The 18,347-nt window shown below is 35.6% G+C and overlaps 1 protein-coding gene across 1 annotated transcript; it reads right to left on the bottom strand.

Annotated features, from left to right (window-relative positions):
• Positions 1 to 295: 295 nt before the first annotated feature.
• Positions 296 to 17,031, bottom strand: SLC35F5 (solute carrier family 35 member F5). Its single transcript, XM_054381123.1, has 13 exons — positions 16,890 to 17,031; positions 15,624 to 15,767; positions 13,395 to 13,457; positions 11,109 to 11,190; positions 9,604 to 9,794; positions 7,542 to 7,623; positions 7,110 to 7,197; positions 6,518 to 6,582; positions 6,026 to 6,130; positions 5,419 to 5,578; positions 2,120 to 2,210; positions 781 to 935; positions 296 to 377 (listed from the first exon to the last, which is right to left on the bottom strand). The coding sequence occupies exons 1-13, from the start codon at positions 17,022 to 17,024 to the stop codon at positions 296 to 298; spliced, it is 1,443 nt and encodes a 480-aa protein (XP_054237098.1). The 5' UTR covers positions 17,025 to 17,031.
• Between the last annotated feature and the right edge of the window lie 1,316 nt (positions 17,032 to 18,347).

The raw sequence follows: 18,347 nt of genomic DNA, 5'->3' as shown, positions 1-18,347 counted from the left end.
GTATGCCTCTTCTGGTTTATCAACTCATGTCCAGTTTTTGATGACCGTTGTAATAGTCTTAAGAAGAAAGCTACTTCACATTTCAAACCCATTAACCAACAACTTGGTAACAACACTTGGTAACAAATAATAGAAACTTTTAAGATAACCTTCAAATTTCTTTTCTATTCATCAACATAGAACAAGATAAACCACGCTCTGTAAAAATGTGTTCTTACATAACAAAAATGCCATCATGAAAACCAATCCTCACCTTTCTCTGTGTTGTTTGATGCTTATTAAGCACACCTCTTGTCTATGAACAGCAACTGTCTCCATCTTGTGAAACACTATGCATAGGAATGAGACTTTCACACTGCTCACTTTCTTCTGGCATTCTTAAAAGAAAAATTTATTTCTTTAAAGCTAGTTGTTTGAACTGCAACCATTAAAACCATACAAAGATCCGTTACCTTCATAAAGTATACTCAAGTATGAACTGTTTCATGGCATGTTCTGATTATAGAAACTATCACAGAGGCATTCAGGGGAAAAAGACCAAACAAATAAAAGCCCTGTGACAGTCACTAAGAAACTTCTTTTAAAAAGGTAAATGGACTTAACATATTCCCATTCTCTGATCATTACATAGGTTAATAAATGGATTAGTTATTACTGCTACTAAGAAATTAGTATGCCTAATAAAATTAGATGAAAATAAACCCAGTATGAGTGGCTTAGAAAATAGTATAAGATTTTGGAAAAGACAAGAGATAGGATTATCCCTTGTGACTGCCCTACCTCTGAATTCGATGTTTTCTACAAATGAAGGCAAAAATTCTTCTGATTCCCACCATTACTGGATCCCAGTTGTTATAGTGACATAAGAGAGTTGCAATGAAGAAAGAAAAAAACACAGGCACTGCTCCTGCAAAAAATAACCAGGAAAACTGCACCTGGAATTCAAACACAAACATAATTTACTCAGTAGTGGAAAAAACCCTAACAAACAACAAAACCAAAAAACACAACAGGAAAAAAATAAAAATACCCCCCACACACACTTGGCATAATGTATGTTTGGAATAATTATTATTGTGTGGGATGTGGTGTCAGTTCTTTAATATTGGGTGAAATATTACAATTATTTTTTAAGTTATTTGGTACAATTTCTACAGCTGCTTCTACTTCTAATAAATGAATAACCTTTCTTCACTGATCTGTTCTGTACAAGACCATACTGTTTGCACTCTGGTGTGAAGATGACTGCTATCTCCAACTAGTCTCATGTTTAGGTTTTAGCTGTCTGACTGGTACCAGTGAGAAACTTCCCTGGACACTTCAAAAATTTTGAGTAAGAGATCTCACATTATGCTATTGGAGATTCACAAAAATTCTATTTTTTCATTTAAAAAAAAGGCAGGGCACATTATTTGCCCAATTTAAACTAAATTTTACTTGCATTTATACTACTGCACTCAGAAGCCATCATCTAAGACTGTTAAAATTATAGAAAAATAAAAAAATCAAAGGTTTAAAGACAAGAACGAATCTCTGAAACACCCTTAAGGCCAACAGAGCCATGACCTGTGAACGCGGCTCCCCCGTGTGGAGAAAACTTCCAAAACTGAAGATTTTGGAGAAAAAAAAATTGTTAGCTAGTACTGATGTTTCTTCTCAAAAACTGAATCAAAAGCAATTGTTAGAGCCTTATGTTATCCTCCTTACTGACTTCTAAAGTAAATTCATAAACGCAGAAGTTAGCAAAAGGAGTATTTCAATGGTTGTTAAAAATCTGGTCATTAAAAATACTTTCTTGAGATTCAGATTTATGACAGATTACTACAAAATTATAAAGACTCAGAAAGTATTCATTTAAGGTGTGCATCTGACCAGGCACTGCTGATGACTTTGGGTACTTTTCATACAAGCTTCATCTTAATCAAATTCATTTAAGCGTGCAAATGCAAAATTACTGAAACTGTTGATACCACGAGAGTATTAATTAGGATGCAATTCAACAATTACTGTCAAGTGACAGAAGTAAAATACTGTTTGCTGTACACATCGTTAAAAGCAACACTGCCATTTAATTCAAAGAAGTTCTGTCAATAATGCTCAAAACTTAGTAGTACATTACCTTTTGCATGCACATGTCGGCTATTATGGACAGAGGTATTGTAAGGCTTAGAGCAAGTGTGCCTATCAGTGATGAGGTAAGAAAACATCCCCTAAAAGATAATTAAAAAAATAAAAATAATAAATAAGTCTTCCTTAAAAGTTAAGACAACTAAAGTAATACATCAAATTGCAGAAGACATTTACTCAAGCTTAACTGTTAGTCGTTGCTTAAAAAATGGAGATAGCCACACTCCTCCATAAATCTGTAAAACTGCATAAAATTCTTTGCCAGGCTATTGATGTCTTCTGGAGGAAGCTTTAATTCCCATACAAGCCTTTTGAGATGAAAGAAAATTCACTACTTGCCATGCAACAACTTCATCTAGAAAAATCTGCATTTTTGTTTCCATTTTGAAATAAAAGTTTAATACCAGCTTACAGGAACTGAATCTCTTTCCCCCCAGCCTGTTTAATTAAAAATAGAAAGGTGATTGATATCTAGAAATCCTTCCAGAAAAGAGCAGTATTTTTTACAAGCAGGCATTCTTAAATTAATAGATTTGGATTTTGAAATTCAAACAAAACAAAACAAACAAGCAAAAAAGTTCAGAGAACCTCAAAATTATGTAGGACAGACCTAAAAGAACATGTGAGCTCCTGAGCTCTTTGGGATTTCAATATAAACCTAAGGCTCTATAAAAAAGACTTGGCTAGCCTGAGCCATTTCGCTACCAAGTTATGAGCATAACATCCAATATGAAGTCCTGCAATTCTCATTTTATCATTGACCAAGGCAAAAGTTACCAGGCATAGTGAGGCTTGGAACAAATACTGATCTGTGAACTAGCCTGTTCTACCAAGTACAATGGGGTCTCTACCCAATTCAGATCAGTAATGCCCAGCTAATAAGTCAGCCTCTTATTTTTAAAACATCCATCATTTATTTAAGGTAAAGACGATTCTCATTAGTAAAGGCAAGTACTGAAGAAGGTACCATCTATGCTCTCCTGTGGAATTGCAATCAGTTCCACATACAACTGATTTTAAAGAAGGAAAACCCTGCAGTTGCAATTTTTGATAAAATTCTGAAATTTGTCTTTTACCTACTCAATTTTTATTCTGGTCACTGTGAAAAATAAACAGATGTGGAATCATTGAAACTATATTCATGAAAAGCAATTCAGTGAAGAAAAATTTTTAGTTATCTCACAAAAGTTTGTTAATGCCTGTTAAATACAAAGATTTGAAACCACTTTTGGAAAACATTTTCTAGAACATGACTTCATACATGCATTTCTATAATTAAACCAGAAAAATACTCCCAAACAAAGCCATTATGTCCTCCCACTTTCAGCCAAGCAAAACAGATTAGTATGGGTATTTGTATTCACTTTGCATTGTTCTGTGTCTTTACGAATATTGTCCACAGGTGAGCAAGGAACAGAAAGGAAATAAAACATCTTAGATACTCTGCATTTTTGCAAACTTTCTCTGCAATACTTTAAATTTCCTTCTACAGCATAAGAGAATACTTCTGTATTCAAACCATCACACTGCACTGACTGCTTCTGGATTAGAATCAAGCTGCCCATCAAAACACTCTAAATGAATAAATGGTACAGAATCCAAAGAAAACTTATCTGCAGGGTAAAAACAAATAAATAAAATTAATTCAGTGTCACAGCTACCACTGTATTATTTGGTTGGCAGTATGTGGTGGAGTGGATTACACATTATTTACTTCCAAAGAAAGAAGACCTGGCACACTGGACAGGTAAAAGGATGATGTCGGCACAAACTGAATTAGTCCTACTCCAAAATCTAGGGAAAAGGAACAGGGAATAAAAAAGGCTCTTTAATTGACTGGATTATCATTCTGAGTAATTACACAAATAGCATGTGTATAAATAAGCTGTGCACTTCGATGCTAATACTTGATTTTGGGATGAGAGCCAAGTTTGGGCTTTCCGGAAGGGGGTGGGGTGTGGGATTTTGTTAGTTTTGGGAGGTTTTTTTGGGTCTTGTTTGTCTGTTTACCATATGATGAAATTGCACTTAACCTTTTTACCAGCTAATCTTTCAGGAGGACATTAACATCACAAGAATATTCTATCAACAAACAAATTAAATTACAAAAGGAACACATGTTGCAATGCATTTGTAACTTGGACTGGTGTAAGAGTTTGCCAACAAACAAAAAATATCATGATTAGATTTCCTAAATAATTTAAAATTTCATCTAAAAGCAAACAAAAAAATCAACCAACCAAGTTTGCATGGAACTCTAGGGAGATCTTTTGTTGTAGTATTGTCACAGAACTCAGGATCCTAGGATTACAGATGTCCCTGTTTCAGAGCAGCTACCTCATAAGCTTTTCCAGTCTCTCTCTACCAAAGAGTTAAGAGCCTGAAGCTCAAAATCTCTTGAGCAAAATCTCACAAACTGACAAGACTATTCAATATACAGCCCTGAAATTGACCTTGTCCATTGAGTTAACTGTATGGCAATGGAAGCATGCCTGGTTTTGAAAACACTTCCTAAGCATTTCCAGAATAAAATAGAACTTTTGAACCTGTGGAATTTTCACCCCTATTTTAGCCTAATGCTCAGAAGAGCTCAGTTCTCTCAGGCTGGGAAGCCTGACTCAAAGATACTGACTCAAGCCTGACTCAATAACACTGTCCTTCTAAGAGCTATACAAAGGTTTGCCAGCTACAGCTCTTGAGCCATTCATCTAGAAGTCTCATGTTCAATCTTCTGTTGTCAACCTATCCAGATTATCAGGTAATTAAATTATTAAATGAAAGCTGCGCTCCTTTTTGAATTGCTGTATCTTCATGATTAATGCAGTCTAATGCGACTTAGCTCATTAAGTCCTTTGAAGATTTACACAACCATGTCAACTACAGGATACTAGATTCTGACTCCTATATATCCAACATGCACAAGGCCTTGGAATCTGAACTGTTACAACAGAAATTGATGTTCTGCTCTTACTCCTGCAATCATGTATCATAGTCTTTTCCTCTCAAAATGTTAATTCTAGAATGAGCTAAGCACTTGGTATCAATAAATACTACAAGCTCATATCATCTGATTTTCAGAGTTAGCTGTTGCTCTTGAACAGAACATTGTGATATGGTAGATGACATCCTCTAACTCAAACTGCCCATATGGACAGAAAAAAGGAAGAAACAGACAAAACAAAACAAAAATAAAAATAAAAGAAAAGAGAGCCAAAAAACCTACCAAGACAACACCTGAGAATGTAAATAAGACAACTTATATGGAATGTATACAAAGCATGTAGTACGTACCATAGCCAGAGGAACTCTGACAGAACTGTTCCAATAAGGCCATTAATGACAATGCACATCCATATCAGTTTATTGGGAAACTCAAATGCTTCAAACCCAGTATAGTGAAGCAGGAAAAACCCTGGCCACAGCAGCAACAGATTAAACAGCCCCACAAAACCTGAGTATAAAAACAGTATTAAGTAAATCACAAGGAACATCATTCAACACCTCAGCCAAGCTCTGCTATTTTAATGACATGCATACACAAAAGCAGCAAGAAAGCCATATGGTAAATCCTTAAAAGGAATATAAGAAACTTTACCTCAAATTCACAGACAACAACTATGTCAGATATTTATTGGGGAAAAAAGAAAAAAGAAAAAAAAGAAAGAATTCCACTGAGTCCAAAGGGGCTTTTTGCATTCCTACAGGTACTGGTATCATTCACTGTTAGGACTCTAGACAAAAAAAGCAGTTCCTGAATTTTTCACAACCATGGAACAATGGACTTTCCCTATCTCCTTGGCATTTCTGAACCCCTTTACCACTCCGTTTAATACCTGAAAGGAAACAATTTAACAACAGTCTGAATTAAAACTTTGAATACAGTTATTTTCAGTCTTACCAAAGAACATTGGTATGTCAAGTTTATCTTCTCTATCTACTTTCCTTTTTATCATTACTATGTAGACAGCATATAGCATTGCTCCTACAAGAGACCAAAGGGAACCTGTAAAAATAAAACAAAACAAAAAAAAATCTCACTTAAGACATGCCAAACATGTTACACACATCAGGATCGATTATTCTAATCATACACCTATTACCAAACTGTCAAGAGATAAATTATTTTATTACAGAATCCATTACTACATGAAAGGCAGAAAGAAAACTACATGAAAAATACAGAAAGATTAAAAATATTAGTATTTTAAGTACACATGTAGGGAGAAAAAAAACATGTGTCCAGTTTCAGAACTTGAAACTAAAAAGTCAGACTGTGAAACGTTACATGAGTATAAATTTACAGGCTGCTATATGACCTACTGACTATTGTCAAAAGATGGTACTCATCACTGCATAATTTAGGATGAAAAAAAAAGAAGAAAGTAAATACCTATTGTATCTTTCCCAGCAGAGTTCTCAGATCCAGAAAGGTTAACAAGTACCACACCACCAATGCTAGCAAAAGAGAAGAAAACGCTACTTAAAGCCAAGAATATTTTCACAAAGACAGAAAAACCGGGAGGAGATAAATATTAAAATACGGTTCTATCTTTAGGTAATTTTTATCTATAAAATCCACTTTTGGAGAAGCCAGAAGGAGTTCTCTATCTTAGCCTGATCCTAAGCTAAAAACAACCAACCCCCTCCTCTTACCTTCCCTGAACAATGCACGAGACATTTAATGAAACAGGCTGACAACACTGAATGCCAAGCCTCTTCCTCTCCCTCATAATTTTACACAAAAATAAAGAAACCATAATTAAACAACAAGAAAATAAGTTCATATTATTTCCAACAGAAATATGATTAATATAACAGGAGCATGAGAGTTGGTAATCGGTCATGATATGAAGACTTAATTAAATTTGCTCAATTTATCTGTGAAAAAAGGAGTTTTTAAAAAACAGTGTCACACATACCACAGGTACAGAACATAGAGTTGTTCTCTCACTTTACCAGGGAATTTTTGAGCATTATCTTACCTTAAAATAACAGCTAATAATTTCGACAAGGTAAATCTATCTCCACTGTTACTGGGAAACACTGCAGCTAAGATTAAAGTAAAAAGCCCTGTAAGAGAAATTAAGAAGAGTTTATACAGTCAAGTTCTGCTTTACTTTGGATTGTATCTATTTTGAGAAAAAGTTACACCATCTTTCTTTTAAATCACACTCCTTAATACACAGCCATAACCACAGAAGAACACACACACAAGCCTGAAAAGCAAAAAGGAGGGTAATGATGAATATAGCCTAAACCCCTGCAAGTACATAATGGAATTTCTAAATGCATTTTCAATGACTTTAAGCCTCCAACACCACAAGTAAATCATTACATAAGTTTATCATAATCAAAATATTTTTGTGTTATAAACAGCCCTATAATGCACATCTGGTGGCATAAATAAAACTTACCAGAGGTTGAGGACAAGATATTAACTATGGCAACTTGGGTATCTGACAGAGCTTCTTGGTAAGAGAAATTTGCCAAGAACCACTGTTGGGGGGAAAAATAATTGTGATTAAACAGCAACAATGTAGTCGAAGTTTCCCAGTGCAATAAAATTCTACTTAAAGAAAATATCCAACCACCTATTTATCCAAAAATAAAATCAGCACAAGGCTATTCCTTCAAACAGATTTCTAACTTCTCCTAAAGTGGCAGGTAAATTAAAAGACAGAGGCAAAATTAGAACTGGTCCAAACCAATCATATTCAACTATGTTGAATATGTTTAATAATGAAATAACATGCTTTGGAACTTAAAACTAATTAAATAATTAAAATTGTATTAAAATAGCTATTTCATAATAACTAAAGGTACTTTTAACTTGTTTTGCAAGTGCTTCAAGATGACAACTGCACAAGTACTGCAAAGAAATTTCAGAGATACATGGGACATTAGTCTTAAAATTGGCATACATTTCCACCCAAAAAGGTACTACTTTTATTCAATACTTCAAAAATATTTTGGAAGGATTCCTGTCTGTTAGTTCCTCCATAAAGGAGACAAGAGGCATTTCTTGATTGAGATCTCAGTAATAAAGTCTCAGATCTATCCTCAGAGAAGTTACCACTCTCTAAAGTCTTTGGTGGAAATACAGTCCAAGAAGAAATACATATACACGTCAGCAGTAACAACATCCTGAAATAGGATAAACAGGATTTGTTTTGAACATGAGGATCCTACCCTAGAAAATCTGCCTGTGTAGATATATAAAAATATTCTCAGACACACAGAATTTTAAATCATCTTCTAAAAAGCTGTTTTATCCATTCAAAATCATGAATGGGTAGCTTATTATTGTCTTGCTGCTGCTTGCATGTTCTTTATGTATAGAAATAGAACATTACATCACCATTTTCTGGTCCATGCATTAACAAGTTATAATTATTTCTAATTATTATTTTAAATGTTTAAAGAACACTGTTTCCTGAGGAAAAGCCGTGGTGGGTCCACACTACATACAGTCCGTTTGGCAGTATCATTGAAGCTACTTCTGGAAAAGCTGTCACTCATCTACTTTCTGCATTTTTAGTGTCACTCAAAAATGCCACTGTTATTTCTCTCTTCCCCTACACATCATCAACTAACAGATTCATAAATAAATCTTGCTGCCCTCAATGGAGCTTAAGGGCAGTTAACTATGTTCTCTTCATACTACTGCAGGGCACAATGCCACGCTGAAACCTAAGATGGTGCTCCTTCTGTGATGGCCCAGAAAAGTCATAGTGACATTTAACTCATGCAGTCTCACTGCAGCAATTATCAGCCTGTATACATGTAATACTAGACATTCATAGAATCATTGAATTGTTTTGGTTGGAAAAGACTTGAGATCATCGACTCCAACCGTCAAAACTAACACCACCATGACCATGAAACCATGTCCCAAAGTGCCATCTCTACACGTTCTTTGAACACGTCCAGGGACAGTGACTCTACCACCTCCCTGGGCAGCCTATTCCAATGCCTAACCACTCTTACATTAAAGAAATTTTCCTTAATATTCAATCTAAACCTCCTCTGGCACAACTTCAGGACATTTCCTCTCGTCCTATCACTCCATACTAGGGAGAAATAACCAACACCCACCCTTGGCCTCCTCTTCTCCAGACAAACCACCCAAATTCCCTCATCCACTCCTCATAGAACTTATTCTCCAGACCCCTCACCAGCTGCACTTTTGCTGTATCAAACATACCTAGCACTGGACAACATGGCACAACACCTTGGCTTATCCTACGACTGACTGTATGGTTACCTACACACCCGGGATCTCTTTTTTTATTAGTCTCCCTTTAAGAAGCTGCAGCTTTACTACTGCAGTAAAGCTTTACTTTACTGGCAGTTTTACTACTTTTATTTATAAAATAAGGCACAAAGAATGCAAATAATCTCCACACTGTTTCACTATTATTATACAAGCTTTAATTGCACCTGTATTTAAATTTTATGAAAGAATGGAGCACATACCACAAAGCAAAAGAAAAAGCTAATTTTTGCTACTTGAGTCGCAGTGAGTTTTCCTACAGTTTTTAATATTGATTCCTGCTCCTTAACTGTTGGATATGACATGCGAGACAACTTTGCTTCCAATGCATGGCTTGATGGGAGCTGTCGAATCTCCATAATATTACTGAACCTTACTCGAGGCTTTTTGGGAGCTTAGAAAGAAAAGAGAAGAAAAGAAAAAGTTAAAAAAAGAAAGAAGTTTTATGTTATTAATAAAATTTAAGCCAACACAATATGCAAATAAAACTATGATGTTCTAAGACAGTATCAATTACAATACTTCACAAATAACAGGGTTTTATCCAAATAGAAGATAGGCCATTATTTTTATTTATTGAACTAGCATTTTGCCATTTCATAGACCACTAATAAGACAAAGTAAAATTACCATTTTCAATCAGTACAGTTGTCCACCCACAAAAATCTTACTGAAAAGCCTCATCCCTCTTCCCGGTCAAAAAATGGTAACAAGTTTTTTTTTTTTAAGGTAGGAATTCTGCTAAGCATTACACGTAAGACTTTCTTTAATTAATAGTTAAAGAGCAAAAACCAGACAAAGTTTAACAGTCAAAACAGCCAAAATCTGCTTCCCTAACTGCAGTGTTTCATTAAAAGGATGATATAGTCTGAGAAACCTCAAAGCTTAGCAGAGATCATAAGGTCACTTGCTCTCTTCAAATCTACCCTCTAACTAATCTTGGAATCAGATTTTATTTATAAGGGCATCATAACTACCATTAGTTTCCTATATGAGGAAACCATTACACACAACATATGAATATGGGCCTAATTCAGCACAAAACAGTATCTAATTTCCTTAAAAAAAAAAGGGAAAAGCTGCAGTTCAAACAAACCTGAAGTGACTAATGCATGTTATCAGAGGATGGCAGAGCCTACCAAAGTGGTTCTTAACACATCACCTAAGAGACTTGCTGTTCTAGGCAGGGGCTCTTTTGCTGAGGATCAGATAATTGGATTCTTTGACAGCCAACTTTTCCATAATTGGGGCAGTTAGGCCTGTTTCAGCTACTATCACAAGATAGTGAGGCTTAAATAAAATCAGAATGCACGTAGACTATTAAAATTCTTACTTTGTCTGCTTTGCTCCTGCTCTAAAAAGGACAATAGCTTGTTTTTCCAGAGGCTGACTCACTGCTGATGGTCATACAAGCCCAGAAGGAAAGAATCACAAGTATTGAACCCAGCTGGTCCCTTGAGATAAACATAGGCTGGATCTGCAGTGACCAAGAAAGGTAAACTGAACGACAGGCCTATGTTTTCTCTACCTGAAAGTAAATATGAGACTGCAATTCATGCAATAAGATATTTAAGGAAGAGAAATGAAGATGGAAAAAAAAGTAGTAAGAGGCAAGTCCTGCAACACGACAGCAGTTATACCAATAAAGAGGAAGATAACTCCTTCACCAAAGATCTACCATTTCAGCATTCCAAAAGTCTTTACTCACTTTTCTCTGCATCACTATTATTACTGCCATTTTTTTCAGTTGGCAAATCATGAAACTTTACAGGAACATATAAAGGTTCACTCTGAAATGAATCAGTATAAGTAAAAATACAGTTAAGCAGGATATTTAAATTATAAACAATAGAAATAATTTAGTGAATTAGAAAACTAAATCAATAAAAGCTTGGTGAATATTAAGAGAATAAAATTTAACAAAGAGGTTTTGCACACAGTGCCAATATTCATTCATAATCTATATTTTATGTTAAACATATTATTAAAACTCAAAAGTAATTGTTCACTTTTGTGTGTTTCCTCATGCACACAAAACTCAAATTAAAACCTCCTATTTCAAAGAACTCCTGAAAATGAAAAACTTTTCATTAGATCTATTGCTTCTGCCCAAATGATATACTAGAACATAAAAAACCAGCTCACATACAAAATTGAACACATACTCATATTTTCTCCCATGACCCTAAAAGCTCATGAACTAGAATGAAAAGTCAAAAAACTTTGTGAAAGGAACTCCGGTATCTAAGACACTTAGCAGAAGTTTTAATTGCTTAAAATACTTCTAAGCAAGACAAGCTATAAGCTGCTTGCTTAAATTAAATGAATAAACTTAAACAGTGAAGTAATGAAAAACGTCTGGTAGTTGCATTTTCATTAGGCTCCTTGTTTATGACTGGAATTTTTGTGCATGTTTAAATTAATGCAAAATTATTCATGGTTAACAATAAATCTTGCTTCTAGAGTCAGATGAATTAATTAATTGAGTAGATGAAGATTTTATTCCTAAACATAGTTAACTAAAGTTAGAAAAAGCCCCAAAAGAATGGAATTTCGGAAAAATCTCTTTTCAACTCCCTGTTTGGTATAAAATACCCATATGATAGTTTGTCAACAGTCAATTGCCTCCCCCAACTCTATTACAGATATGGTGAGAACTTTAGAAGTTCTGTGTTTTGGATATATTTCTGCATGTGTCCTTTGATTTAGGTATGCAGATTAAGCAGCAATCTGTGATCAAAAGGGGTGTAACAAGCCATCATTTATGGATGATGAAAATCACCACAAAACCACCATCTGGCAATGCAGTTTATCAGCAGAACACCAATACTGACATTTGATTCAATAAACAGTAGCCATTCCATCCACTGGAAGGAAGAAGGCAGCCCATTTCCTCTCTCAAAATGCAGTGCAGGATCACAGTGTATAAGACACTCAACTAACTGAATGATTCAGTTGTGGATTTTACTCTTGAAAAGGGTTTGGCTTTATCACTAACTAGCTCTTCACATTTTGCTTTAGCAGCTACTGAGCTAAATATGTAAAGGTTTCCTTTGTATGACGTAAAAATTTCTTTCACAAACTACAACAGAAACAACCCAGCCACATAATATGGGATCAGGCTCTGTGGCCTTCCTGCCCTCTGCTCTGCTCTGTAGAGAAAGGAAAAACAGCCCACAGGAGCCAGCACAGCCATAACAAACCCTAGGCTGTGCATAACTTTCTGTAGGAGCAGAGTTCTACTGTTTTCTGTAGCCTCGCAGAAGGCCTGCCTGCATGGTCGAAAAAAATTTACTGCATCCAGTTCTGGAGCCCCTGTTACAACAAGTATCTGGAGGTGCTGGAATGCGTCCAGAGAAGGGCCATGAGGATGATCAGAGGGCTGGAGCACCTCTGCGACGAGGACAGACTGAAAGAGTTGGGGCTATTCAGTCTGGAGAAGGCTCTGAGGAGACCTTATTGTGGCCTTCCAGTATCTTAAGGGGGCCTACAACAAAGCTGGGGAGGGACTTTTTAAGATGTCAGGTAGCGATAGGACTAGGGGGAATGGAGCACAACTAGAAGTAGGTAGATTCGGATTGGATGTTAGGAAGGAGTTTTACACCATGAGGGTAGTGAGACACTGGAACAGGTTGCCCAGGGAGGTGGTACAAGCTTCGTCCCTGGAGGTTTTTAAGGCCAGACTGGATGTGGCTCTGAGCAACCTGATCTAGTGTGAGGTGTCCCTGTCCATGGCAGGGGGGTTGGAATTAGATGATCCTTGAGGTCCCTTCCAACCCTAACAATTCTATGATTCTATGATTCAAGTAAGTATTCTACTGAGCTGAGATCCTGGATTTCTCATGATCAGCCATGTCATTAGTTGCAGCATTATAATAACGCATGGGTTACCGATCCCTGTTGCCAAACGCTATTACTATTTCAAAAACACTAAGTCAGGACAATGGTGTCATGCTGCTGTAATGCATTGACTTTCACAAACTAAGGCACTTACCAGAGAACTGTTTACAGTGTTATCTGTTGTACAAGCAGCAAAATAACCTTCAGCATCTGCAAACTAATTAGAGAATCTTAAATATAGTAATCCATCCAAGCAGAGTCATTAATAACTGAAATTTGTTGAGAGTAATTTTTTTAAATATTTTTTTCCACAATTTTATCACAATTCCCCCTCTCCCTCTAGCTAGCCCTCCTCTACAAGAAACAAGAGGGTTTACAAGTTCAGTAAATAATTTCAGTAATTCCTTCTACCTCTTTGAGAGCCCCACTGAATTCAACTACCCAGGTAGCAGTGCAGGATCAGGCTGCTAGAATGCCAAAACCTGCAAAGTTCAGTCTTAGCAAAACACGCTTCACTAAATTATTTTGCATGTATTAACAACAAGCCTCTTGTTTCTTCATTTCATCAAGGGAAAGGTCCTTCGCATAAAAACTTGGAGCACTGCCTTAGCTTTAACAAGACTTAAATTAGGATGAGGTCAAGTGTCATTTTTCCTCTTCCTTTCTGCATCTTAATAATCACTATCACCCCTGTTGCCTGGCCTGCAGCTTGCTGTTCTACCATGCTGATGAGAAATCTAATAAGCAAAGCCTCTGATGTGGATAACTACCTAAGCAATCATTATTGGAATAAAACTCTATAAATGTATAACTTTCAATCAAGATTAATAAACAGGAGATATTTTAAAAGCACTTGTAGTAACAGTACAGTGGAATACTTAACTAAACTCCTTAAGGAAAAAATTAAAAATAAATTAAAAAAAAAATCTAACTGGATACAGTCCTGTCTCTGCACTCTTCCTTTGAAATACACAAACATCAAAAAGTAATGGATATTGCCTACAGATTATTTGAAAAATTACTTTTTATAGGATTACAAAGAAAAACTAATGGGATTCCAGTAGTGGTACATTAAGTGCCACACAAAAAATGCCACAGATAGGAACTTATACAGCAAGGAGTGCTCAGTTATCTTTCTCATAGTCCTACACAAGGTTCAGTTGCTCAATATAACCACTGCAATTCACACTAGGCAATAGCCACATATTCCACCCATCTGCTCAGATTAATAAATTTGGTCAGTATAACTGCTGTGTACATCCAACCATCCTTCAGCACTTTCATCATCATTATTTGTCATCACTGTCAGCGATGAACCTGTAAATTCTGCTCATTTCCATTATTACATTTATATTATATATATCACATGAAGATCCTGAAAAGCATCAAGTCTATGACATGCCATACTATACACAGACATTTAGTATTAAAAGCTAATCTAAAAAAAATTATTTCAAGATTATCAGACAATGCTTTAGTTTTTTTAAAATAAAAAATTTGACTGGGGGGGGGGCATTTTTTAGGGTTTTATATTTTGTTTTTTAAAATAAAAATAATTTGTCTTAATGTCATGTAACACTTCAATTACACCTACAGCTGTCAGTATCACTGAAATCTAATATGTCCAGAAGAACTGAAGTCAGTTCCTTTTGCACAAGCTATTTTCTATAAAGACATGTTGATTAACAGCATGTTCTTGGATCACATTTTCTGCAGCTTTAATGTGAGATTAGTATCAGGCCAAATGCCCTACTGTTTCCTGAGCCCTGCTGTTCAGCATTTTGAAACACTGGCACAGAACAGCATCTCTTATTAATTTCCTTGAGAAAAATTTCAGTAACATGACAATAATTTCAGACTAGTACGAACTATGTCTAGTTATAGAACAGGCTCAGCAAGTCATTCACGCATAAAGGCTATAACAATTATGAAAACTTAATTTTATCATCTTTCCTAAACTTAACCTTGAAATCTCTTAGTAAGCAGTCCATTGTTCTGCCAGAAACAAAAAGAGTCAGTAGTAAAAATCAACTACAATGTTCAAATTCAGATTCTATTGGTTACAGATGATGGGGATGTAAAAGGGAGCCAACAGTGGTGAGGCTCATAGGCTCTTCTTAGAAATATTCTCTGCAACTGTCCAAGATAAAACACCAGCCTAGATGGGCCAATGGTCTGGTCCAGTACAGCATTTCTCAAGATTCCTCTCAAAGACAACTACTGTGATTGCCATGTTTTGCTGTACCATGATTCTGTTTAGAACTGTGTTTCTGCAAGTACTATTTCACAAATGGTAAACTCTGCTTTTCTCTTGTCCCTATCATTTTTTTTTCTGTACAAACTTCAGCAACTATCAGAACATTTACAGAGTTAAAAAACTTACAAAAGCTGTATGCCTTCCACGAAATCCACGAGTACACTGTTGCCTCCATGGTTTCCAAACAATAAATCCCAAGAGGTATAGAACAAACATGGATGTTTTTGCAAACGTACTGAAAAAAGGTTTGTTGTACTTTGTAAAAACATACTGTGGAAAGAAAATAAGTGCAGTATCCAAAATTACCAATTAGGCAAGAATTCACAAAATGAATGAACAGGTTTAAGTATATATTCCAGCACAGTCTGGTTCACAAAATGACAGTGTTGTAAGTACTGGCATGTATAACCAAAAGACAAAAGTGGCTCTACCTATTCTGGGGTATCCCCTGCCAAACTATCTTCAGTTCCAACAAGGAGGCAAGGAGGCACTGATCCACTTTGTAAAATACAATGCCAATGGAAGAAAGCTCTTTATTACTTATATCTAAGCATGCAACATAATCGATATGCCACTGAAATCAAATAGGACTGAAAATACATTTAAATGCAAATGCTTTCTGAATTAAAGACCACTTTCATAAGCAATAGCATAGTAATCAAAAATCAGAGAAGATGACTTTAAGTAACACATCAATATCAATAATGACTCTACCAGCTCAGTGGAAAAAAAATTTTATTAATATAATAGCACGTTAAGCACAAAAAATGTTATTAGTTTCCAAACTAATACATAATGGCACAACTTAATGACAGTTCAAAAACCTGAATTTGACAAGAATTTGTTAGAACTCAATTTCCACTGCTCAAGCTCTGTTTCAAGTCCTGAAACTTAACATGAAGTAAAGACTAGATCAAGACAGTGAATATATGGACTAGATTATGACAAACTTGTGTGCAATTTTAGTGCTTCAACTCCATGACCCGAGCCCTTTGCTCCTAGACTTCTAGATGTTCTGAAGTATAATCTACCATACTGAGCCTGCAGTGTTACAGCACATTTACTACTACCACTGAGGAAACATATGGACATTATTTTAATCACTATGGAAATCAACAAAATGAACTCTCTAATTAGAGCACATAGTTATGAACTTATGTTGTTTAATTTTGAAGTCATCAATAACACCTTCTGTTTTGAAGCAACCATGGTGGAGCTTATTTGTAATTTTCAGTGGATACAAAATAACCCAAAGGGTATCATCTTCCAGTACTGGAAAGATGGCTAAAGGTTACACTAGAACACTCACTGAGTCATTGACCATGTTTCTAGTGCATATTTCTCTTAAATAGGCCTTTACGTCCCTTTTAAGATGCATGGAGCCATACTTACAGAAGTGAGTTCTGAAGAGGCAACCCATATCACATCAACGAGGAGAAGAATGACAATTCCTAGAGCCATTCGCCTACGCTGCGCGGTTGAACTGCTCTGGGAGCTCATTCGATTCATGATAAAAACCCACACCATTTGTAACCTGTTCCAAGATTGACAAAGGAACGAAACCCAGATGATTACAAACAGTAACAAAAGAAAAACAAAACACAAGAAAACAAACCCAAACAAACAGTATGGGGAGTTCATACATTTGAAATGGAGCCAGTATGCCACGTAATACATGTTTGTTTAAAGCACATCTTTGACAGATCTGGCCTGAGATTTTGAGAGACATTAGGGGCAAATAGAAAATCTCAACTTTTCATCAACTTTTCTATCACTGGAGTAACAAAAGTGGGTAAGACCTACAATGCCTTTTTGGAATTTCTCTGCTACAATATTGGCAAATTCAGATACTGTAAGCTGACATCAGAAATCACTTTGATGCTTTATGTCAAATAGAATTCTACTAAAGGTAGACAGAAACATGTTCAAAGTTAAGCAATCAACAAACATTTCCAAAGAGATACCAACACATTTAGGTAAATTATGATCCTTCAAAGAATAAAGTGATTAAAGAAAAAAAAAAAAGTAGAGAATATTTAATTGTAAAGTTACATAACGCAATTACACATGCACTTGAACACAAAAAATATGTATCTATTTGGCAATTTATGAAACACAGGCATGCAAGAGCCTGTCAAACTAAGAGTAAGCATACAATATATGCAGCAGAAAGCTTTGCCTATTAAAGAAAAGCAGCCCAAAACATTGATGAAGATTTTGACTGTGCCTCGGTATGCTCCACACAGGAATAATCAATTAAGACAACTTCGTATTCTGAGAAATCAAGACTACAGCAGTAAACTAGCTTTAAGCTTGTCATCTAGTACAAAAGTCATGCAGCCTTGCCAAAAATTACAACACAACTTCAGATTTTGACACACCCAAATCTGTTTTCATTTTCCTATAAACACCTCACAACTCCTAGTAGTCTTTGTTGAAGGCTATAATAGAAAGGTGTCCATTTAACCAATTCTATTGAATTACCAGAAAAGCACAGCTGGGTTCAAATGCTTATAGCCAACTGTTTTCACTGGAGAAGTAAGAATATACTGCTCAACAGAAAATTTTGAAGATATGGCTTGAGCTGTAAAAATTCCCATTAGGAAGAAGTCTATTTGCAGTTAAAACATTAACATTTATTACAAGCACTACAGCAGGGTGTAAATAGCTCATGACCAACTTTCTTTCCTTTTCCCTCAGTAGGCAGAGTATTTCTGTTTTATTCAATGCACAGAATAAACACAATAAGAGAACAAAAGTGATGGGTAGGTCAAAAAAGTGGTACATAGTGACTTTAGGACTTGACTTTGCAGAACTTGCACTAAAAAAAAAGTATTAAAGTTACTGAAA

Source organism: Indicator indicator, chromosome 5 (assembly GCF_027791375.1).
Source record: "Indicator indicator isolate 239-I01 chromosome 5, UM_Iind_1.1, whole genome shotgun sequence".
Classification (NCBI taxonomy): Eukaryota; Metazoa; Chordata; class Aves; order Piciformes; family Indicatoridae; genus Indicator; species Indicator indicator.
The sequence above is the reverse complement of the archived record's forward strand: the minus strand, read 5'-3'. Positions and strand labels throughout refer to the sequence as shown.